This window comes from Balaenoptera acutorostrata, chromosome 9 (genome assembly GCF_949987535.1).
Source record: "Balaenoptera acutorostrata chromosome 9, mBalAcu1.1, whole genome shotgun sequence".
Lineage (NCBI taxonomy): Eukaryota > Metazoa > Chordata > Mammalia > Artiodactyla > Balaenopteridae > Balaenoptera > Balaenoptera acutorostrata.
Genome location: NC_080072.1, coordinates 57,591,609 through 57,616,265, shown reverse-complemented (window position 1 = coordinate 57,616,265; position 24,657 = coordinate 57,591,609). Strand labels below are relative to the sequence as shown.

Here is a 24,657-nt window from a genome sequence, read left to right as displayed (position 1 = left end):
AAATAGAAGCTATCATTTATATGTGACATCAGGGGTTCTTATTTTAGAATTCATGGATAGGCCCTAGTAGATGGCATATCCCCTGAAATTGCATGTACAGTTATGTGTCTTTATGCCTAGACTCTGGAGAGAGAGAGAGTCCTTGGCTTTAATCAGATTCTTAAAGAAGTCAATGGTGAGAGCACACCTGTTCAGTTCGTACAGCTCCAAATATTCACATACTTACTAATAATTGCACAAATACATATAAGTGCACGTAAGGTATGCACTCACCAATCACTTTTCCTTATGTTTCCATGACAGTTCACCACCATTACTCACCAATTCTGGGTCAGAAGGAGAGTAAGGCAGGCCTGGCCTTGGACCTTCCCAGGTCATGGTCCCAATATCCCAAAGTGAGGGTGGCTTTGTCTGAGAGCCAGGCTCTCCCTCTCACACTGGGTTCACCACTGCTCTATTTCCTCCCCTGGGATGTCCCTCAGTGGACTCTGACACCCACTAGCATGGCCACCGTTACCTTTCCTAGAGTCCGAGGCCTCTATGGGCTGTCCCATTATTTCCTGGTATTTCCTCGTCACCTCCTCAGCTTTCAGGGTAAGGTGGGTGAGGATATGAGGAAGGCTGGAGAAGTGCAGGTGGAACTAGGCTTCCAGGTCCAGCTGCCCGAAGACCCTCTCCTCCTCGGCCTCCTCTGGCTCTGCAGCTTCATTCTCAGCCTCATCGGCTTTGCCACCTGCCACCTTGGCCTTCCACTCTTCCCAGGGCAGCAGCCCATGTTCCACATCCACGCAGATGGCCTTGAGCATGGTGAAGTAGTTGTAGAGATAGGGAGCCCCTGCCTAGGCCTGGCGTCCATGAACACTCAGCTGCACATCCCACAGAAGGCTGGGGATCATCACCAGCTGTTTCATGTTGCACACCATGGCCGAGTACTGGTCCATGACAGTCAGCAGGCAGTTCCTGCGGTAGCACTTGGTCAGCATCTGCATGGTGGCTTTAGCTTCCATACAGAGGCTGGCAGACTGCCTCAGCACTATTTCCAGGCTGTTATTTTTGTCTGGATGCACAGCAGTTTGACAGAATGCAAGGCCCAGCTGGTGGGTCAACACAGCCCTCTTTTAGGCCAATCCCAGGGCTTGGGTCCCAACATCTGTATCAGGCGATCCATCTGCCCAGGGATAGAACTGCCAGACTTCTGTCAGTCATTTCAGTACTCCGTGACTGCCTCAGCAAGAGCCTGGCTCCTCCTTCATCAGCTCACCGGGTCAGTTAGAGGGCGGCCTTTCCCTTTGGCAACTGGTGCACTTGAAACCAGGGCAGTAATTAATTCTTTCAGGTCACCTGAGACCAAGCTGCCTCTTGGCTGTCTGTGTCCTAATGCACAGCTCACTTCTTCAACCTGGGTGTCTCAGCTGTGAAATGAACAAGGGAAGAGGGTCATGTAATGAAATGGCTTAGTGTGGGGCAAAGAGCATTCAAGTGGGAGCCAGAAGCCCACTTCTGCTGCAATTTCCTAGCCATGAGTTGTCATTGTTTGCTGACTAACAATTATGAGCACCCACTTCACATCAAGTTCTATACTAAGCTCTTTCACCACAACCCTACGATGAATGCTTTAGTATTCCCATTTTACCAGTGAGGAAACTGAGGTGCAAACAGCTAAAGTAACTTGCCCATGGTGCCCTTAGGGCTGGGATTCCAGCCTGGGACCACCTCTCTCTCACCTCCAGTCAGGGCTCTAGACTGATGTGTGAGGTTGCATAAGTTATACAAGGTAGAGAGGGAAGACAGGATAAGCAAGAAGAACTACAATTCTTCAGCCTGTGGAAGGAAAACCACATTCACAGAAAGACAGACAAGATGAAAAGGCAGAGGACTTTGTACCAGATGAAGGAACAAGATAAAGCCCCAGAAAAACAACTAAATGAAGTGGAGATAGGCAACCTTCCAGAAAAAGAATTCAGAATAATGATAGTGAAGATGATCCAGGACCTCGGAAAAAGAATGGAGGCAAAGATGGAGAAGATGCAAGAAATGTTTAACAAAGACCTAGAAGAATTAAAGAACAAACACCTAGAAGAATTAAAGAACAAACAAACAGAGATTAACAATACAATAACTGAAATGAAAACTACACTAGAAGGAATCAATAGCAGAATAACTGAGGCAGAAGAATGGATAAGTGACCTGGAAGACAGAATGGTGGAATTCACTGCCGTGGAACAGAATTTTAAAAAAAGAATGAAAAGAAATGAAGACAGCCTAAGAGACCTCTGAGACAACATTAAATGCAACATCATTTGCATTATAGGGGTCCCAGAAGGAGAAGAGAGAGAGAAAGGACTCAAGAAAATATTTGAAGAGATTATAGTCGAAAATTTCCCTAACGTGGGAAAGGAAATAGCCACCCAAGTCCAGGAAGCGCAGAGATTCCCAGGCAGGATAAACCCAAGGAGTAACATACTGAGACACATAGTAATCAAATTGACAAAAATTAAAGACAAAGAAAAGTTATTGAAAGCACCAAGGGAAAAATGACAAATAACATACAAGGGAACTCCCATAAAGTTAACAGCGATTTCTCAGCAGAAACTCTACAAGACAGAAGGGAGTGGCAGGACATATTTAAATTGATGAACGGGAAAAATACCCAGCAAGGATCTCATTCAGATTCGACAGAGAAATTAAAACCTTTACAGACAAGCAAAAGCTAAGAGAATTCAGCACCACCAAACCAGCTCTACAACAAATGCTAAAGGAACTTCTCTAAGTAGGAAACACAAGAGAAGAAAAGGACCTACAAAAACAAACCCAAAACAATTAAGAAAATGGTCATAGGAACATACATATCGATAATTACCTTAAACGTGAATGGATTAAATGCTCCAACCAAGAGACACAGGCTTGCTGAATGGATACAAAAACAAGACACGTATATATGCTGTCTACAAGTGACCCACTTCAGACCTAGGGACACATACAGACTGAAAGTGAGGGGATGGAAAAAGATATTCCATGCAAACGGAAATCAAAAGAAAGCTGGAGTAGCTATACTCATATCAGATAAAATAGACTTTAAAATAAAGAATGTTACAAGACACAAGGAAGGACACGACATAATGATCAAGGGATCAATCCAAGAAGAAGATATAACAATTATAAATATATATGCACCCAACATAGGAGCACCTCAATACATAAGGTAACTGCTAACCGCTATAAAAGAGGAAATCGACAGTAACACAATAATAGTGGCCGACTTTAACACCTCACTTACACCAATGGACAGATCATTCAGACAGAAAATTAATAAGGAAACACAAGCTTTAAATGATGCAATAGACCAGATAGATTTAATTGATATTTATAGGACATTCCATCCAAAAACAGCAGATTACACCTTCTTCTCAAGTGCACACGGACATTCTCCAGGATAGATCACATCTTGGGTCACAAATCAAGCCTCGGTAAACTTAAGAAAATTGAAATCATATCAAGCGTCTTTTCCGACCACAACGCTATGAGTTTAGAAATCAATTACAGGGGAAAAAAAATGTAAAAAACACAAACACATGGAGGTTAAACAATACGTTACTAAATAACCAAGAGATCACTGAAGAAATCAAAGAGGAAATCAGAAATACCTAGAGACAAATTACAACGAAAACACGACCATCCAAAACCTATGGGATGCAACAAAAGCAGTTCTAAGAGGGAAGTTTATAGCTATACAAGCCTACCTCAAGAAACAAGAAAAACCTCAAATAAACACTCTAACCTTACACCTAAAGGAACTAGAGAGAGAAGAACAAACAAAACCCAAAGTTAGCAGAAGGAAAGAAATCATAAATATCAGAGCAGAAATAAATGAAATAGAAACAAAGAAAACAATAGCAAAGATCAATAAAACTAAATGCTGGTTCTTTGAGAAGATAAACAAAATTGATAAACCATTAGCCAGACTCATCAAGAAAAAGAGGGAGAGGACTCAAATCAATAAAATTAGAAATGAAAAAGGAGAAGTTACAACAGACACCACAGAAATACAAAGCATCCTAAGAGATTACTACAAGCAACTGTATGCCAATAAAATGGACAACCTGGAAGAAATGGACAAACTGTTAGAAAAGGTATAACCTTCCAAGACTGAACCAGGAAGAAATAGAAAATATGAACAGACCAATCACAAGTAGTGAAATTGAAATTGTGATTAAAAATCTTCCAACAAACAAAAGTCCAGAACCAGATGGCTTCACAGGTGAATTCTATCTATCATTTAGAGAACAGCTAACACCCATCCTTCTCAAACTCTTCCAAAAAATTGCAGAGGAAGAAACATTCCCAAACTCATTTTATGAGGCCACCATCACCCTGATACCAAAACCAGACAAAGATACTACAAAAGAAGAAAATTACAGACCAATATCACTGATGAATATAGATGCAAAAATCCTCAACAAAATACTAGCAAACAGAATCCAACAACACATTAAAAGGATCATACACCATGATCAAGTAGGATTTATCCCAGGGATGTAAGGATATACACAAATCAATCAATGTGATACACCATATTAACAAATCGAAGAATAAAAACCATGTGATCATCTCAATAGATGCAGAAAAAGCTTTTGACAAAATTCAACACCCATTTATGATAAAAACTCTCCAGAAAGTGGGCATAGAGGGAACCTACCTCAACATAATAAAGGCCATATATGACAAACCCACAGCAAACATCATTCTCAATGGTGAAAAACAGAAAGCATTTCCTCTAAGATCAGGAACAAGACAGGATGTCCACTCTTGCTACTATTATTCAACATAGTTGTGGAAGTCCTAGCCACGGCAATCAGAGAAGAAAAAGAAATAAAAGGAATACAAATTGGAAAAGAAGAAGTACAACTGTCACTGTTTGCAGATGACATGATACTATACATAGAGAATCCTAAAGATGCCACCAGAAAACTACTAGAGCTAATCAATGAATTTGGTAAAGTTTCAGGATACAAAATTAATGCACAGAAATCTCTTGCATTCCTATCCACTAACAACAAAAGCTCAGAAAGAGAAATTAAGGAAACAATGCCATTCACCATTGCAACAAAAAGAATAAAATGCCTAGGAATAAATCTACATAAGGAGGTAACAGACCTGTACTCAGAAAACTATAAGACACTGATGAAAGAAATCAAAGATGGCACAAACAGATGGAGAGATATACCATGTTCTTGGATTGAAAGAATCAATATTGTGAAAATGACTATACTACCCAAAGCAATCTACAGATTCAATGCAATCCCTATCAAATTACCAGTGGCATTTTTTACAGAGCTAGAACAAAAAAATCTTTAAATTTGTATGGAGACACAAAAGACCCCGAATAGCCAAAGTAGTCTTGAGGGGAAAAAACGGAGCTGGAGGAATCAGACTCCTTGACTTCAAACTATACTACAAAGCTACATTAATCAAGACAATATGGTACTGGCACAAAAACAGAAATATAGATGAATTCAACAGGATAGAGCCCATGCACCAGAGATAAACCCATGCACCTATGGTCAACTAATCTATGAGAAAGGAGGCAAGGATATACAATGGAGAAAAGACAGTCTCTTCAATAAGTGATGCTGGGAAAACTGAACAGCTACATGTAAAAGAATGAAATTAGAATACTCCCTAACAGCATACACACACAAAAAACTCAAAATTGATTAAAGACCTAAATGTAAGACTGGACAGTATAAAACTCTTAGAGGAAAACATAGGAAGAACAGTCTTTGACATAAATCACGGCCAGATCTTTTTTGACCCACCTCCTAGAGTAATGGAAATAAAAACAAAAATAAACAAATGGGACCTAATGAAACTAAAAAGCTTTTGCAAAGCAAAGGAAACTACAAACAAGATGAAAAGACAACCCTCAGAACGGGAGAAAATATTTGCAAACGAATCAACGGACAAAGGATTAATCTCCAAAATATATAAACAGCTCATGCAGCTCAATATTAAAAAAACAAACAACCCAATCAAAAAATGGGCAGAAGACCTAAATAGACATTCCTCCAAAGAAGACATACAGATGGCCAAGAAGCACATGAAAAGATGCTCAACATCACTAATTATTAGAGAAATGCAAATCAAAACTACAATGAGGTATCACCTCACACCAGTTAGAATGGGAATCATCAGAAAATCTATAAACAACAAATGCTGGAGAGGGTGTGGAGAAAAGGGAGCCCTCTTGCACTGTTGGTGGGAATGTAAACTGATACAGCCACTATGGAGAACAGTATGGAGGTTCCTTAAAAAACTAAAAATAGAACTACCATACGACCCAGCAATCCCACTACTGGGCATATACCCTGAGAAAACCATAATTCAAAAAGAGTCATGTACCACAATATTCATTGTAGCACTATTTACAATAGCCAGGACATGGAAGCAACCTAAGTGTCCATCGACAGATGAATGAATAAAGAAGATGTGGCACATATATACAATAGAATATTACTCAGCCATAAAAAGAAATGAAATTGAGTTATTCGTAGTGAGGTGGACGGACATAGAGACTGTCATACAGAGTGAAGTAAGTCAGAAAGAGAAAAACAAATACCGTATGCTAACACATATATATGAAATCTAAAAAAAAAAAAAAAAAAAAAGGTCATAAAGAACCTAGGGGCAAGATGGGAATAAAGATGCAGACTTACTAGAGAATGGACTTGAGGACACAGGGAGGGGGAAGGGTAAGCTGGGACGAAGTGAGAGAGTGGCATGGACATATATAAACTACCAAATGTAAAATAGATAGCTAGTGGGAAGCAACCACATAGCACAGGGAGATCAGCTCGGTGCTTTGTGTCCACCTAGAAGGGTGGGATAGGGAGGGTGGGAGGGAGATGCAAGAGGGAGGCGATACGGGGATATATGCATATGTATAGCTGATTCACTTTGTTATACAGCAGAAACTAACACACCGTTGTAAAGCAATTATACTCCAATAAAGATGTTAAAAAAAGAAAAACTAAAAATAGAATTACCATTTGACCCAGCAATCCCACTACTGGGCATATACCCAGAGAAAACCATAATTCAAAAGGACACACGCACCCCAATGTTCTTTGCAGCACTATTTATAATAGCCAGGCCATGGAAGCAACCTAAATGCCCATCAACAGACAAATGGATAAAGAAGATGTGGTACATATATACAGTGGAATATTAATTAGCCATAAAAAGGAACGAAATTGGGTCATTTGTAGAGACATGGATGGCTCTAGAGACTGTCATACAGAGTGAAGTAAGTCAGAAAGAGAAAAACAAATATTGTATATTAACGTGTCTATGTGGAACCTAGAAAAATGGTACAGATGAACCGGTTTGCAAGGCAGAAATAGAGACACAGATGTAGAGAACAAACATATGGACACCAAGGGGGGAAAGTGGCAGGGGGGTGGGGTGGGATGAATTGGGAGATTGGGATTGACATATATACACTAATATGTATAAAATAGATAACTAATAAGAACCTGCTGTATAAAAAAATAAATTAAAATTTTTTTTAAAAGAGAAGTTATACAAGGTAACAGGATCCATATCCTTATCTGTAAATTTGAGGTGTTAGGAGACAAAGCATAGTCCCCAGATATATCATCTGTGCAGATGCTAGATTAATGCTGAGGTCCCTCTCAACTCTAGTCCGTAATTCCATGAGTTATAATGCTTCCTCTTTACCATTGACCTAGTCTTCTGGCCAACACTCTTGGAAGATAATAATCCCTTGCATTGCCACATTATCACAGTTGACAAACTGCATTTGCTATATTTATTAATAACTAGGAAAATGAGGCCCAATGAGAGGCCCATAGCTGCACAAGTTAGTAGCAGAGTCAAGTGAACAAGACCTTCCAAGTTCTAGTTCAGTTACCTGCTTGTAACACCACCTTGAGGGAAAAGATTTACTAGGTACCTGGCGGAGAGAGGAGGAGAGCATCAGAGGGGATCTTCTCTCACCTAGGCCACCCTCACTCCCACTCCAGAGCAGGAGCCCCCTCTGCACCCTCCTGACTGATAATCATCCGCTGGACCACTTCCTTCCACTCCTATGGCCAGAGCTATGAGAAAGTTCATCTTTATGTTGAACTGGATTCTAACTCCTTATGGCCCCTCCCCATTAAATGAAAATACTCACCCCACCCTAAAGTCACGGGCCTTAACTCTGCTTATATTGGCACAACAGGGTAGTGTGAAAACCCATCTCCCAGCCTTTAACTTGCTCAGTCCCACAACAGCCCTATGAGGCAGAAAAACATTAGTCTCCCCCTTTTCAGATGAGGACATTGAGATGCAGGAAAGGGGAGGTACTTGCCTAAGGTCTCAGACATGACAGGAAGAGACTCAGGCCAGCTCCCCAGACCTCAGAAGAAAGTGACAGTTGTCCCTCTCTCCAAGTCCCCTTCATGGGCTGGCCAGGCACACAGCCGCAGGTGACCTGGGGTCATCCTGCATTAGACAGCTGGCCTTGCCTCTCCAAGGTACAGAGGGCAGCCAAGTCCAGCCATGGACCTGCTGTGAGGGCAAAGCTTCCCCTTTTAACCCTTTCTGTACTGCAGGTCACAGAGTGGAACAGAGAACATGGCCAGCTCTTCCCTCTGGCTGTGTGGCCCTGGGCTAGTCACTGCTCCTTTCTGAGCTTCAACTTCCTCCTATGTTGTAATAATGATAAGAGCAAACATTGACTGAGGGCTTGCTATTCTAAACTAAGTTAATATATGCAAAGTGCTTAGAGCAGAACTCAATCCTTCCAACAATCCTATGGGGTAGATAGTCCTCGTTCACAGAGGAGGAAACTGAAGCCTAGGAAGGTCAAGAAATTAACCTTAAAACACACACTGTTAGTTCTCAGGCAAGGAGGAGTTGGAACAAGTGCTAAATCCTACCCACCAGTAGTTATGAGGATTAGAGATGGTGTTTGTGAAATAGCTGGTATATTGCAAGACCTCAATAAACACGCACTGCCTCCTGGCCACTCCCCTTTCCTATGCTATGCTCCCAATTCCTCCTTTATTCTTCCATTCTAGGACTTGCTACACACAGTTCAGTTCCTTTTGTACCTGTCCTGTCTCCCAGGACTGCAAATGCTCAGTAGATGCTGGCTGAATGATGACCATTAGATTCATTTTTTGATACACTCTAGGGTCTTTGGTTGTAATGTCCAGTCACCCTGAAAAATAGGGTCCCTGACTTGGCAGGAGGAAGTAGTGAGGACTTTGACACTTCGGCAAGGGACCCCAAGTGGCTGCAGCCACACATGGCCAAGGCACAGCAGGTGCTCAAAACCAGCCCATGGGCCTGACTCTAAGGTGAAGCTCTTTTCCAGAATTCCAGAAGGAGACGTGTGCCATTCTCTGTCCTGACAGTCTTCATCATGCACGGTGCTTTCCTCAATATGTTACTGCAGACAAACTGTTAGCAAGGTGCATTAGCCCAATATTACCTCCCCACCAGTCAGCTGGGAGAAGAATTTTCATAAAATTGTATCCTAAACCATGAGTGGAAAAGAGCAGGTTTTCTAAATTAATAGATTAAGTGAAAAAATTTAATTTTAATAGATTACTTAAGTAAACATCTGATTAATTCATTTCCAGCCCTAAAACATTTTGTGTTTGTTTGTTTTTGACTTTTACTAGGGAAAACACCACGCCATGCACCTTGCAGGATCTCAGCTCCCCATCCAGGGATTAAACCTGCGTCCTTGGCAGTGAAAGCATGGAGTCCCAACCACTGGACCGCCAGGGAAGGGAAAACGTTCTTAAAATGTTTTCTCCTCAGGAAAATGGGGCTTCCTTTGTATTTAAACATCCAGGATGGCTGGGCAGTGGGTTTAGCCAGAGACCAGTAGGCTGGACATTGTGGTTTAGGTTCTGGGGCTGCTTCCAGGTCCACCTGTGACCAGGCTTCCAGGGCTCCAGCATCCACGAGTATGAAGTGAAGGGTTTGGAAATCTCTGAGAGAAGGCCTTTCCAGCCCTGGTTGTATAACTCCCTCTGAATCCATGTTTGGGTCACTAAGGATATTATTACCCTGCTCTACTTCTCTCATTTTTAACCCAGCTCCAGAGTCACTGACTCAGAACTGGAAAACATGATGTCCTGCTTGCAGACAGGGCCAGGAGAGCTGACCCGGCGTGGTGGGCAGGTCAGGAGTGCCCCATCAGCAGCCTCCTGGGCCTACCTTCACCTTTGAATAAACAGAATTTATTCAACAAGGGGGCTGATCTTTGTTAAGTCCTCTCCAGCTCAGACTTTGGGGGACTCCAGCTGAGCACAGGGCCCCTGTGTCCTGCTGTGTCATTCTGCCTCTGTGTGTGCATCGTAATCCCATCTCAGGCCAGTCCTTTCCCAGAAATGCTCCTGGCCCTGGCCCCGGCCCCGGGGATTGAGGGGGCGCTGCAAGTGTGAGTGAGTGAGTGCGCCAATTGGTAATTGGGGGAATAAATGAGCGATGTGAGTAAACAAGTGCAGAACAGACGGAGTAGTCCTGCGAAGGAGGGACAGGAAGGTCTGCATGGCCAGGGTCATCCAGCCAGCAGGCTACAGACTGAGACTGCCTCCAGGCCCACCTGGCAGATGAAAGATAAAATGTTGCTGAATCAGCAGCTGCCAGCTGGCTCCAATTATCAGGGATCTAAGGGCACAGGCTGCGCTCAGACAAGTTCTAGGAGTGGGGAGAGGAGGAAGGCAGGAAAGAAAGGACAAGGACGTGAGGTCTTCTCAGGGGGTGCGATGAGGCAGGAGAGGTGGTCCTTGGTTCAGAAGGGCCCACTGAATTCAGGTGTCCCTGCTCTCAAGTTGCCACGTCTCAGGGTTGGGAGGTTATCTTGTCCAGCTGGGCCACTGCAGGTGGAAGTAGCAATGGAGAAGAGGGAAGTAGCAGAAGCTGGGCTAGACTTCAAGCATCATTCAGTTTCCCCAGACTTCCCTCCCACCGTTAGGTGGGGAAACTGACACTGAATGAGGCACTTTACTGGAATGGCCTCTGAGGAGCTGCCTGTGACCTCACCCTCAAGGTATCTGAATGCCCCAAGTTGGAAAAAGTGAACTGGTCCCAGGTGGACTGGGGTCAAGGCCCCCAAGGTCCAGGCCAGGAACACCATGTGAACGCGGTGCCAGGGGCAAGCTGATCAAGTCGTGCCCTGGGGAAGCCAGACTCCAAGTAACCCTGGCTGAGCTTGAGCCCAGGCAGCTACAGAATGGACTCAGACCTAGGTTGTGACAAGTTTTCTAGTTTTAAAAATGATTTATATACGCACACTCATGTCACCTGATGCCCATGGGCCTCAGGCTGTTTGTCACTCCAGTCCTGGGCTACTGGAGAACATAGGGGGTCAAGAGTCACTGATCCCCTGCTGTGTACTTTGACCCCCTGCTGTGCCAAGAGGAGTCAAGAGAAAACTGGACAAAGTCCCTGCCCTCCAGAACCAGACTCCCTCTGTCACTGGGGGGACTTCATGTACTGAGAGCCTGCAGTGTGTCTGTGCTGTGCTGGGCCTGGGGATGTAACAGGGCACGAGGGGGTCAAGGTGCCCCACTCAGACAGTTTATATCTAGTGAGAAGAAAGCTATGATGAACACATGCACAGATAAATATGATAATATCACATCGTGACATGTACTAGGAAGGAAATAAAGTAAATTAATAAGCTAGAGCCTTGCTACTACAAGTGTCATCTGCAGACCAGAAGCATCCAATAACCAGAGAGCTCATCAGAAATGCAGATTCTCAGGCCCTGCCCAGGACCTCCTGAATCTCTATTTCAACAAGATCCTCAGGGGATGCCTATGACTAGGGGGTCAGGAATTCACTCCAAGCATGGTAATTACCCCAGGGAAAAAAGAAACATTTGAGATGTAAATGTTCTCAGCTTCTGGAAGCTCTGTCTTGCAGGCGGAGGGAACAGCCGGTGCTACCAATCATAAAATAGTCTCCTTAAAGGCACAACTAACTCGCTAGGGAACCTTAAGCAAGTCATCTTACCTCTTTAGGCCTCAGTTTCCAACCGGTAAATCGAGGAGTTGAACTCAATACAGGCTCTTTCAAACTAAAAAACTACAATCCTCTGAGGATTTTGAGTCATCAAGAGTCAAATGACCTGGGGCTTCCCTAGTGGCGCAGTGGTTAAGAATCCATCTGCCAATGCAGGGAACACGGGTTCAAGTCCTGGTCTGGGAAGATCTCACATGCTGCAGAGCAACTAAGCCCATGCACCACAACTACTGAAGCCCTCGTGCCTAGAGCCCGTGCTCCGCAACAAGAGAAGCCACCACAATGAGAAGGCCATGCACTGCAACAAAGAGTAGCCCCCATTCACCACAACTAGAGAAAGCCCGCGCCCAGCAACGAAGACCCAATACAGCCAAAAATAAAAAAACAAATAAAAAAAAATAGAAGAGTCAAATGACCAGCTAAGAAAGAGCTATTTGAGGGAGTAGCAGGGCCCTGGAGTCCTCAGGTTACCCTAAGAGGCCCAGGCCTTTTCTGTCCCTTGGGAATAGAAGTATCTCTGCTTGGGGAATCCACTGCAAACTCCACTGTTACAAAGGCTCCTTGTGAATGGCTGACCCCCGTCAACCCAGGAAGCTGGCAGCTCTTCCTGACCAGCCTCCACTCTGGTCTTTCTCCCTATCATACCCCTCCCCCAGTTCTGGGAAGACCCAGCCCTTCCTCCAGCTGATGCAACTGGCTCCCGGGGCAGCCTACAGGTTTCTGAGCTTGCTGAGTAGTAAAGAGAGGGGTTGACAGGACAACAAAGTGCTCCCTAGTCAGTCAGTCACAAAGGTCTGGATTATCAGAGCTGGATATACTCTAGCACTCCTGCAACTCAACCTCTACCTTATTGATGAGAAACCTGGGACTCCAAATTATATTTTCAACCATGTTTTGTTCACTCTCCTGGAAGGACTTCACCTGCCATATATATCACTTACTATAAAGTTATTATATTTCAAAATTCTGTGACCAGAAAAAACTAGTCACTCATACGGAAAACATGTCTGTCTCTCTTCTACCTAGGAGTCCTTGAGGGCAAGAGACAGGTCTACCTCTTCCCTATGACCCCAGGAGCTCAGGAAATTTTCCTCAGTTTGTTGACTGAAAGGATGAATGAATGAAAATTGTGGAGACCTGTCTATCCTTGGTGTGCTTCCCAAATATTTCTTCACTCCTTCCTCTGTTGTTTTCATTCAGTACACTTTTATTGGGCTCCCCCCAGGGAGCCTTAGGAGAGAGATCCAAAAAAAATATTGCTATGATATATAGCAAAGAGTGTTTGCCTATGTTTTCTTCTGGGAGTTTTATGGTTTTAGGTCTTACATTTAGGTCTTTAATCCATTTTGAGTTTATTTTTGTATATGGTGTTATAGAATGTTCTAAGTTCATTCTTTTACATGTAGCTGTCCAGTTTCCCCAGCACCACTTATTGAAGAGACTGTCTTTTCTCCATTGCATATTCTTGCCTCCTTTGTCATAGATTAATTGACCATATTGTGTGGTTTTATTTCTGGGCTCTCTATTTTGTTCCATTGATCTATGTGTCTGTTTTTGTGCCAGCACCATACTGTTTTGATTATTGTAGCTTTAGGGTATAGTCTCAAGTCAGGGAGCATGATAACTTCAGGACTGTTCTTCTTTCTCAATATTGCTTTGGCTATTCAGAATCTGTATCAGGATCGTTTTTCCAACATCAGTTGCTTACTTCATGTCTCTGTGTCAAGTTTTGGTAATTCTTGCAGTATTTCAATTTTTTCTTGTTCTTTTTTTTTGGCCATACAGCGCGGCATGCGGGATCTTACTTCCCCGATGAGGGATCAAACCTGCGCCCCCTACAGTGGAAGTGTGGAGTCTTAACCACTGGACCACCAGGGAAGTCACTCATTATTACTATATTTGTTGTGGTTATTTGTGGTCAGTGATCTTTCATGTTACTATTGCAATGTGTTTGGGGTACAACAAACTGTGCCCATATAGGATGGCAAACTTAATAGATAAATGTTGCATGTGTTCTGACTGCTCTACCAAGCAGCCATTGCCCCATCTCTCTCCCTCTCCTCAGGCCATGCAGCAATATCAAAATTAGTCCAGTTAATAACCCTACAGTGGCCTCTATGTGTTCAAGTGAAAGGAGGAGTTACACATTTCTCACTTTAAGTCAAAAGCTAGAAATGATTAAGCTTACTGAGGAAGGCATGTCAAAAGCTGGGATAGGCCAAAAGTTAAGCATCTTGTACCAGTTAGCCATGCTGTGACTGCAAAGGAAAAGTTCTTGAAAGAAATTAGAGGTACTACTCCAGTGAACACACGAATGATAAGAAAGCAAAACAGCTTTGCTGATATGAGAAAGTTTTAGTGGTCTAGATAGAAGATTAAACCAGTCACAACATTCCTTTAAGTCAAAGGTCCTAACTCTCTTCAACTCTATGAAGGCTGAAAGAGGTGAGGAAGCTGCAGAAGAATAGTTTGAAGGTAGCAGAGGTTGGTTCATGAGGTTTAAGGAAAGAAGTCATCTCCATAACATAGAAGGTGAAACAGCAAGTGCTGATATAGAAGCTGCAGCAAGTTATCCAGAAGATCTTGCTAAGATTTAAGGAAGATGGCTACATTAAACAACAGATTTTCAATATAGATGAAGCAGCCTAATATTGGAAAGAAATGCCATCTAGGACTTTCATAGTTAGAGAGAAGTCAATGCCTGGCTTCAAAACTTTAAAAGACAGGCTGACTCTCTTGCTAGGGGCTAATGCAGCTGGTTACTTTAAGTTGAAGTCAGTGCTCATTTACCATTCCAAAAATCCTAGGGCTCTTAAGAAGTATGCTAAATCTACTCTGCCTGTGCTCTAATGTGGATGACAGCACATCTGTTGACAACATGGTTTACTGACTATTTTAAACACACTGTTGAGACCTACTGCTCAGAAAAAGAGTTTCCTTTCAAAATATGACTGCTCATTGACAACGCACCTGGTCACCTGTGAGCTCTGATGGAGATCTACAACAAGATTGTTTTCATGCTTGCTAACGTGACATCCATTCCGTAGCCCATGATTTGGGGAATAATTTTGAGTTTAAAGTCTTATTATTTAAGAAACACAGTTCCTAAGGTTATAGCTGCCACAAGTAGTGATGCCTCTGATGGATCTGGGCCATTAAGAACATTCTTGGACTTCCCTGGTGGCACAGTGGTTGAGAATCCACCTGCCAATGCAGGGGACATGGGTTCGATCCCTGGTCCGGGAAGATCTCACATGCCGCGGAGCAACTAAGCCCGTGCACCACAACTACTGAGCCTGTGCTCTAGAGCCCGTGAGCCACAACTACTGAAGCCCATGTGCCTAGAGCCTGTGCTCCACAGAAAGAGAAGCCACCACAATGAGAAGCCCGTGCACCACAACAAAGAGTAGCCCCCACTCACCGCAACTAGAGAAAGCCCACGTGCAGCAACAAAGGCCCAATGCAGCCATAAATAAATAAATAGATAAATAAATAAATTTATAAAAAAAAAGAACGAACATTCTTGATTCATGGGAAGAGGTCAAAATATCAACATTAACAGGCGTTTGGAAGAAGTTGACTCCAACTCTCATGGATGACTTTGAGGGGTTCAAGACTTCAGTGGAGGAAGTAACTGCAGATGTGGAAACAGCAAGAGAACTAGAATTAGAAGTGGGCCTGATGGGAGCGACTGAATTGCTGCAATCTCATGACAAAACTTTAATGAATGAGGAGTTGCTTGTTATGGATGAGCAAAGAAAGTGATTTCTTGAGATGGAATCTACTCCTGGTGAAGATGCTGTAAAGATTGTTGAAATAACAACAAAGGATAAACTCAGTTGATAAAACAGCAGCAGGGTTTGAGAGGATTGAAAGAAGTTCGACTGTGGGTAAAATGCTATCAAACAGCATTGCACGCTGCAGAGAAATCGTTTGTGAGAGGAAGGGTCAATCGATGTAGCAAGTTTCATTGTCTTATTTTAAGAAATTGTTCACAGCCACCCCAACCTTCAGCAACCACCAACCTGATCAGTCAGCAGCCATCAACATCAAGGCAAGACCCCCTACCAGCAAAAAGATTACAACTTGCTGAAGGTGATGGTTAGCATTTTTTAGCAATAAAGTATTTTAAAATTAAGGTATGTACATTTTTTGGTACATAATGCTATTGCACACTTAGAATACAGTATAGTGTAAACATACCTTTTATAGGCACTGGGAAAGCAAAAAATTTGTGTGACTTGCTTTTTTGTGATATTCACTTTATTGCAATATTCGCTTTATTGCAGCGGTCTGGAACAAAACACACAACGTCTCCAAGGTGTGCCTGTACCATAAATCCAGTGGCTTAAAGCAACACAAATTTACTATCTCACAATCCTAGAGGTCAGAAATCCAAAATGGATCTCATGGACCTAAAATCAAGGTGTCATCAGTGCTGTGTTCCTTTCTGCAGGCTCTGGGGGAGAATCCATTCCCTTGCCTTTTCCAGATTCTAGAGGCTGCCTGCATTTCTTGGTTCATGGGCCCTTCCTTCATCTTCAAAGTTAGCAAGGCCTTTTCATCCAGCCATCTCTCTGGTTCTCCTTCTTCCAGTTACAAGGATTTTGTCATCATGTTAGGCCCCCTCCTGGATTATAATCCAGGATAATCTTCCCATCTCAAGGTCATCTGATTAGCAATCTTAATTCCATCCTTAATCCTCCTTTGCCACATAACCTAACATATTCGCAGGTGCCCTGGATTAGGACATTGACATCTTTGGGAGCCATTATTGAGCCCATCACACTCCTCATCCCTTTCAATTTTGTTTTTACATGCCATGATATATTTTTAAAAATGTTTATTGGAGTATAGTTGATTTACAAGGTTGTGTTACTTTCTGCTGTACAGCAAAGTGAATAAGTTATACATATACATATATCCACTCGTTTTTAGATTCTTTTCCCATATAGGTCATTACAGAGTATGAGTAGGGTTCCCTGTGCTATACAGTAGGTCCTTATTAGTTATCTATTTTATATATAGTAGTGTGTATATGCCAATCCCAATCTCCCAATTTATCCCACTCTCCCTTTCCCCCCGGTAACCATAAGATTTTTCTACATCTGTAACTCTATTTCTGTTTTGTTAATAAGTTCATTTGTACCATTTTTAAAGATTCCACATATAAGCGATATCATACGATATTTGTCCATCTCTGTCTGACTTACTTCACTCAGTATGACAATCTCTAGGTCCATCCATGTTGCTACAAATGGCATTATTTCATTGTTTTTTAAGGCTGAGTTATATTCCATTGTATATATGTGCTACATCTTCTTTATCCATTCCTCTGTCGATGGACATTTTGGTTGCTTCCATGTCCTGGCTATTGTAAATAGTGCTGCAATGAACATTGGGGTGCATGTATATTTTCAAATTATGGTTTTCTCCAGGTATATGCCCAGTAGTGGGATTTCTGGGTCATATAGTAGCTCTATTTTTAGTTTTTTTAAGGAACCTCCATACTGTTCTCCCTAGTGGCTGTACCAATTTACATTCCCACCAACAGTGCAAGAGGGTTCCCTTTTCTCCACACCCTCTCCAGCATTTATTGTTTGTAGATTTTTTTGATGATGGCCATTCTGACCATGTAGAGGTGGTACCTCATTGCAGTTTTGATTTGCATTTCTCTAATAATTAGTGATGTTGAGCATATTTTCATGTGCTTTTTGGCCAACTGTATGTCTTCTTTGGAGATATGTCTATTTAGGTCTTCTGCCCATTTTTTGATTGGGTTGTTTGTTTTTTTGATATTGAGCTGCATGAGCTGTTTGTATATTTTGGAGATTAATCCCTTGTCGGTTGCTTCGTTTGCAAATATGTTCTCCTATTCTATGGGTTGTCTTTTCGTTTTATGGTTTCCTTTACTGTGCAAAAACTTTTAAGTTTAATTAGGTCCCATTTGTTTACTTTTGTTTTTATTTTCATTACTCTAGGAGGTGGGTCAAAAAACGTCTTGCTGTGATTTATATCAGATAGTGTTTTGCCTATGTTTTCATCTAAGAGTTTTATAGTTTTATATCTGGCCTTACGTTTAGGTTTTAATCCATTTTGAGTTTATTTTTGTGTAGGTGTTAAGGAGTGTTCTAATTTCATTCTTTAACATGTACCGTATTTCTTTAAGTAAAATTTTGCACTGAAGCCCAATGAATGAGACAGATTGAGAAGAAATTGATTTGACTAATAGGATGACGGTGGGCTATAGCTGCATCCTTTGACCACTTTTCTTTAGCCCTGAAGTCACCTCCAGAGAACTCAAGAGACTCCACAGAGCCCAGCTGAAAAACCACCATCCAAGATGAGGTCCAATGTCTTATCCTGGTGTTCAAGCCTTTCTGGCCTTATTCTCTGCCTTCAGGCCCCACCTGTGGGCCAGACTCTGGGCTGAGCAGGAGAGACACCCAACCTGGATGCACAGTTCTGGCCCCCAGGAAGCTTGAGAGCCTGATGAGGGAGGACAGACAACCAAGCAGGCCACTTCAACCTAGCTGGGTAACTATCACAAGAGCACAGGGAGCAGAGAGGAGAGGGGCTTGGCAAAGCTTCCGGAAGGAGTAACAACTATGTGAAGTTAGTAAGGCAGAAAGATGTGGGAATAATCTTAAATGCAGGATGGTGAGGAGAAAAATGTGTCTCTCCCTCTCTTTATATACATATTGGGTTGGCCAAAAAGTTCGTTCGGGTTTGTCTCTAAGATGGTACAAAAACCCGAACGAACTTTTTGGCCAACCCAATATATTCTCTATAACACAGTACATACACTATATACTATATATGTAAATATACTATACAACACTATAACACATATACTATATTTTTTAAAAGATTTTTTCGCTTTTTAAAATTAATTAATTAATTTTATTTTCAGCTGCTTTGGGTCTTCGATGCTGCTCGCAGGTTTTCTCTAGCTGTGGTGAGTGGGGGCTACTCTTCATTGCGGTGCGCAGGCTTCTCATTGTGATGGCTGCTCTTGTTGCAGAGCATGCGCTCTAGGCTGGCGGGCTCAGTAGTTGTGGCTCACTGGCTCTAGAGCGCAGGCTCAGTAGTTTTGGTGCCCAGACTTAGTTTCTCTGCGGGGTGTAGAATCTTCCCAGATCAGGGATTGAACCCATGTCCCCTGCATTAGCAGGTGAATTCTTAACCACTGCACCACCAGGGAAGCCCCATACATATACTATATTAAAGTATACACATACAGCATACATTCTATATCTGTATTCTAAATATAATAAATTACAATTTTCCTGATTTCATGCATCTATATATTACTTATGGATACATACACAGTAAATAAAAACTTACATGGGAATGAAAACATCAACTTAAGGAGCCAGCTCTGGGAAGAAGGAGGGTGAAAGGGAGGAGTACATGGGTACTTTCTATTTGTTAGGTCTTATTTCTCGAGCTGAGTGATGGGTACATGGATATTTATATATTCATTCTCTCATATTTTTGAATACATTAAGTAATTAGAACCAAAAAAAAGGAAAAGGAAAAGGAAAGTGGGAAATGTTTTCCAGGTAGAGGTACCAGCTTAAGCAAATGCCCAGAGACACGAAATAGCAGGAATACCGGTGACTCCTCAGCATGCCGCACTCTCCCAAAGGCCACTACTAGCTTTTCCAAATCTTCACTCCCCCACTTCCCACCTCAGCCCTTTTGCCCAGCCTCACCCTCCGCGGCTGACCTTTCTGACCAGATCAGCCCCCTCCCCTATCGGATAGGCTCTCATCCCAGTGGCAAGTGTACACCTCTCGTTTGACCGTTCAATTCCCGAATGACTGTCTCACCTCAAAGCCTGCAGACTCCAGGAGGGCAGGGTGGGTTCCAGCCCCAAAGCTGGGTCGCAAGGCGGGGGGCCGGCCGCTGCAGCTTCGGCCAGCAGGGGGCGCTGCAGGGCAAGCCAGGACCGGTGCTCCGCCCGCGCCGCCGCCGCCGCCCGAGCCAGCTATTGCGTCCCTGAGCCCCCGCCAGCGCGACGAGACACGTCGCCAGCGGAAACACACGAGTTTCCAAGCGGTAATTGTCCGTCTCGCTTTGATAAAAAGGGTTGGCCGATGCGGGAGACAGTGGGAGGAAAATCCTCTCATCGTTTTAAGACCGCATTCACCAGATAGGCGTCATTAATGTTCCGTAGCTGTTTATTAAAGAAAGGGGTTTGACTCAGCAGCTGGAAAGCACGGAGCCGATTTCTTTCTTTCCTACCACTGCCCTTTCGAACCGATTCTGCGGACTCATGCTTTACTTTTCCCGGATGAAATCTCGGCAGGTCCCCTAGCTTTCCGAGAGCCTCCCGTTTATTGTTAGGCACTCTACGTGCAGGCCAATGTTAAAGCAAAACTGCCCCTGTTCTGGCCACCTCTGGCTGGGACACCTGCTGGCTGGGGAGGGGACTGGGCAGCCTCTCTCGCCTCGCTTTTCTGCTCCTCCTGCCCCTGCCCCGGCTGCCTCTGGCACTCCAGAGCTGGGGGGAGGGGGTGGGGTAGTCTCAGCCAGGAAGGTCTACCTACGATAGAGCCCTCTGGTCTTGGCAGGTTCCAGATGCTGACATTTTCTCTCAGGAGCACTTCTGTTAGGCTCCTGGGAGACCTACCATACCATTCAGCTGCAGTACCCCTAAAAAAAGGGGGTGCTTCCTCTTTGGGGCTGTTTACAGCCCCTTGGCTTCTGCATCCCTCCTCACACTTCCAGCCTCATTCTGCGGGAGTCCCCTCTCCCCTGAGCGGAAGCCCTCTTCCACGGGGTGCTTTCCAAGAAGGTTTCATTCTACTCCTTACTGTGGGATCTACAGGTGCCCTAAGAGAAACACACAGCTGGAAGTACAGCCCCCTGCCTAGGAGCGCCACACCCCCGCCCCCGCACTCGCCAGCTCTCACCAGATTCCAGACCTCACAGACCCCCTCCAAGGCTCCCCAAATAGTTCTCCCAAAGCCTCTCTCCCCTGGTTCGAGGTGACGGGGGAGAGCTCCTTCCCCTCCCTGGTAAGGTGTGGTTGGGGGACAGGCAGAGTGAATGCACTGACAACTCTCTCGGAAGAGTCTTCTCTCCGGCGGTTCCTGGGGGATGTTGACTTTCTCTCCGTGGCAGGCAGGTTAGCTGAGCAATGGCTTTTAGTCCTGCCCTCTCTCCTCCTCCGGAGTTCTGCATGGGTGGTTCAGCCTCTCACTTTAAGTTCAGCAGCTCTGGCCTTTGGGGCCTCAGCTGAAATTCCGAGGTGAATGGGAAAGTCTTTGTTTACATCTTATTAGGTTCCAGCCTTTGCCTGAGAGCTATGTCTCTAACCTCAACCCAGAAAAGACCTCGCCAGAGGATCCACCCAAAATACAAATCTGTCACTCCCCTGGTAAAACTCTTCATTCTCCAGCTACTCCCAGCAGGCAAGCTGCATTTCAGCTCCTGAGCTTTACAGACGCTTCCCAAACCTCACGCTTTCTCTCGCAACTTTGCCTTTCCTTCCACCAGAGGAGTTCTAGCTCCACTTCTCCACTTGGCTGATTCCTTGAGGTCTTTGAAGACCAGAGTCAAAATGTCACCTCCTCCAGAAAGCCTTCCACTACCTCCACTGTGCTTCCACAGCCCTTGCCACAAATAGTGTTTTGTTATGATTACCTGTATCTGTATCTGTCTCCCCACTCGATCCTGAGCTCTTTGAGAACACGGATGATATTTGTTTTGCTGAGTATGTTTAAATTTTTTATCTGAAAAACACCAAAAAGAAAGTAAAAATCACCTATAATCCCAGCACTTTTTTAAAATTGAAGTATAGTTGATTTACAATGTTGTGTTAATTTCTGCTGTACAGCAAAGTGATTAAGTTATACATATATATACATTCTTTTTTTAAATACTCTTTTCCATTATGGTTTATCATAGGATACTGAATATAGTTCTCTATGCTATACAGTAGGACCTTGTTGTTTATCCATTCCATATAACAGCTTACATCTCCTGCCTCCAACCTCCCACTCCATCCCTCCTCTGACCCCCTCCCTCTTGGCAACCACAAGTCTGTTCTCCATGTCCATGAATCTGTTTCTGTTTCACAGATAGGTTCATTTGTGTCATATTTTATTTTTTTATTTTTTTTTTAAATCTGTATTTTTTTTTTTTAATTTATTTTATTTATGGCTGTGTTGGGTCTTCGTTTCTGTGCGAGGGCTCTCTCCAGTTGTGGCAAGCGGGGGACACTCTTCATCGCGGTGCGCGGGCCTCTCGCTATCGCGGCCTCTCTTGTTGCGGAGCACAGGCTCCAGACGCGCAGGCTCAGCATTTGTGGCTCACGGGCCCAGCCGCTCCGCGGCATGTGGGATCTTCCCAGACCAGGGCTCGAACCCGTGTCCCCTGCATTGGCAGGCGGATTCTCAACCACTGCGCCACCAGGGAAGCCCTGTGTCATATTTTAGATTCCACATATAAGTGATACCATATGGTATTTGTCTTTCTCTCTCTGACATACTTCACTTAGTATGATAATCTCTAGTTGCATCCATGTTGTTGCAAATGGCATTATTTCATTCTTTTTTATGGCTGAGTAATATTCCATTGTATATATGTACCACATCTTCTTTATCCATTCCTCTTTGATGGACATTTAGGTTGTTTCCATGTCTTCGGTATTGTGAATAGTGCTGCTATGAACATAGGGGTGCATGTGTCTTTTTGGATTAGAGTTTTGTCTGGATATATGCCCAGGAGTGGGATTGCTGGGTCATATGGTAGCTCTATTTTTAGTTTTCTGAGGAACCTCCATACTGTTTTCCATAGTGGCTGTACCAACTTAGAATCCCACCAACAGTGCAGGAGGGTGCAGGAGGGTTCCCTTTTATTCACATCCTCTCCAGCATTTGTTATTTGTAGAGTTTTTAGTGATGGCCATTCTGACCAGTGCCCAGCACTTTTTTTTTTTTAATTTTATTTATTTATTTATTTATTTATTTTTGGCTGTGTTGGGTCTTCGTTTCTGTGCGAGGGCTTTCTCCAGCTGTGGAGAGCGGGGGCCACTCCTCATCGCGGTGCGCGGGCCTCTCACTGTCACGGCCTCTCCCGTTGCGGAGCACAGGCTCCAGACGCGCAGGCTCAGTAGTTGTGGCTCATGGGCTTAGTTGCTCCGCAGCATGTGGGATCCTCCCAGACCAGGGCTCGAACCCGTGTCCCCTGCATTGGCAGGCAGATTCTTAACCACTGCACCACCAGGGAAGCCCATCCAGCACTTATTTTTGATATCACAGAAAAGACAAAGAATCTTCCTTCTCCTGTGTGTCCCACCAATCTCACCTCCAGTGACAAACACTTTTAAGAGGGTGATATGACTCTTTACTGCCTTTTCCTGGCACACAAATGCACACACACACACACACACACACAATTTTATAATTCTTACTATCATCTTCATCTACAATTTCCATTTTCACTTAACAGTCTATCTTGGGTATCTTTCCATATTACTGCATATGATTCTACCTCATTCATTTTTAAAAATTGTGTGTATTTTATTTATTTATTTATATATATAAAACAAAAAATTTGCCATTTTAACTTTTTTTAAAAATAAATTTATTTATTTATTTATTTATTTATTATTTTTAGCTGTGTGGGGTCTTCGTTTCTATGTGAGGGCTTTCTCTAGTTGCGTCGAGCGGGGGCCACTCTTCATCGCGGTGCGCGGGCCTTTCACTATTGCGGCCTCTCTTGTTGCAGAGCACAGGCTCCAGACGCGCAGGCTCAGTAGTTGTGGCTCACGGGCCCAGTTGCTCCGCGGCATGTGGGATCTTCCCAGACCAGGGCTCGAACCCGCGTCCCCTGCATTGGCAGGCAGATTCTCAACCACTGCGCCACCAGGGAAGCCCTTAACTATTTTTAAGTGTACAATTTAGTGGCATTAATTACATTCACAATATTGTGCAACCATCACCACTATCTATTTCCAAAATTTTTTCATCATCCCGAACAGAAACTCTGTACCCATTAAGCAATAACTCTCCATGCTCCCCTGCCCCTCCCCTCATAACCCCTGGTAACCTCTAATGTACTTTCTGTCTCTATGAATTCCCCATTTAAAAAAAAATTATTTATCTATTTGGCTGCACGGGTCTTAGTTGCAGCATACAGAATCTTTAGTTGTCGTGTGTGGGATCTTTAGTTGTGGCATGCGGGATCTAGTTCCCTGATGAGGGATTGAACCTGGGCCCCCCTGCATTGGGAGCGTGGAGTCTTAACCACTGGAGCACCAGGGAAGTCCCAAATGCCCCATTTTTTAAAAATGACTGAATATTACTCTACAGTAGGAAACATTATCATCTATTTAACCATTCTCTACTAATAGACACTTAGGGTGTTCCCAAGTTTGGATAACAAACAATGCTACAACAAATATCCTCATGCAGAAAGTTGAGGAGTGGGGTTGCTGACATAGGGTGTGTGCATTCAAAAATCTAACAGGTACTTATCAGCCTGTGCATCACATTTTGCATGAAGGTTTCTGACCCCCATTCCCAGATATTCTGGTTTAATAAGAATGCACAGGGGCCCAGCAACCTGAATTTTTATAAAATCCTACCTGATCAT

General features: G+C 43.6%; 1 protein-coding gene across 1 annotated transcript in view; it reads right to left on the bottom strand.

The window, feature by feature from the left end:
• THRSP (thyroid hormone responsive) overlaps positions 1–24,657 on the bottom strand; it is a 41,130-nt gene that overhangs the window by 3,503 nt on the left and 12,970 nt on the right. Inside the window, 3 exon segments of the mRNA XM_057552346.1 lie at positions 518–1,412; positions 19,884–20,230; positions 21,703–21,791. Coding sequence (XP_057408329.1) covers positions 518–1,007 — 490 coding nt within the window. The 5' untranslated portion in view covers positions 1,008–1,412; positions 19,884–20,230; positions 21,703–21,791.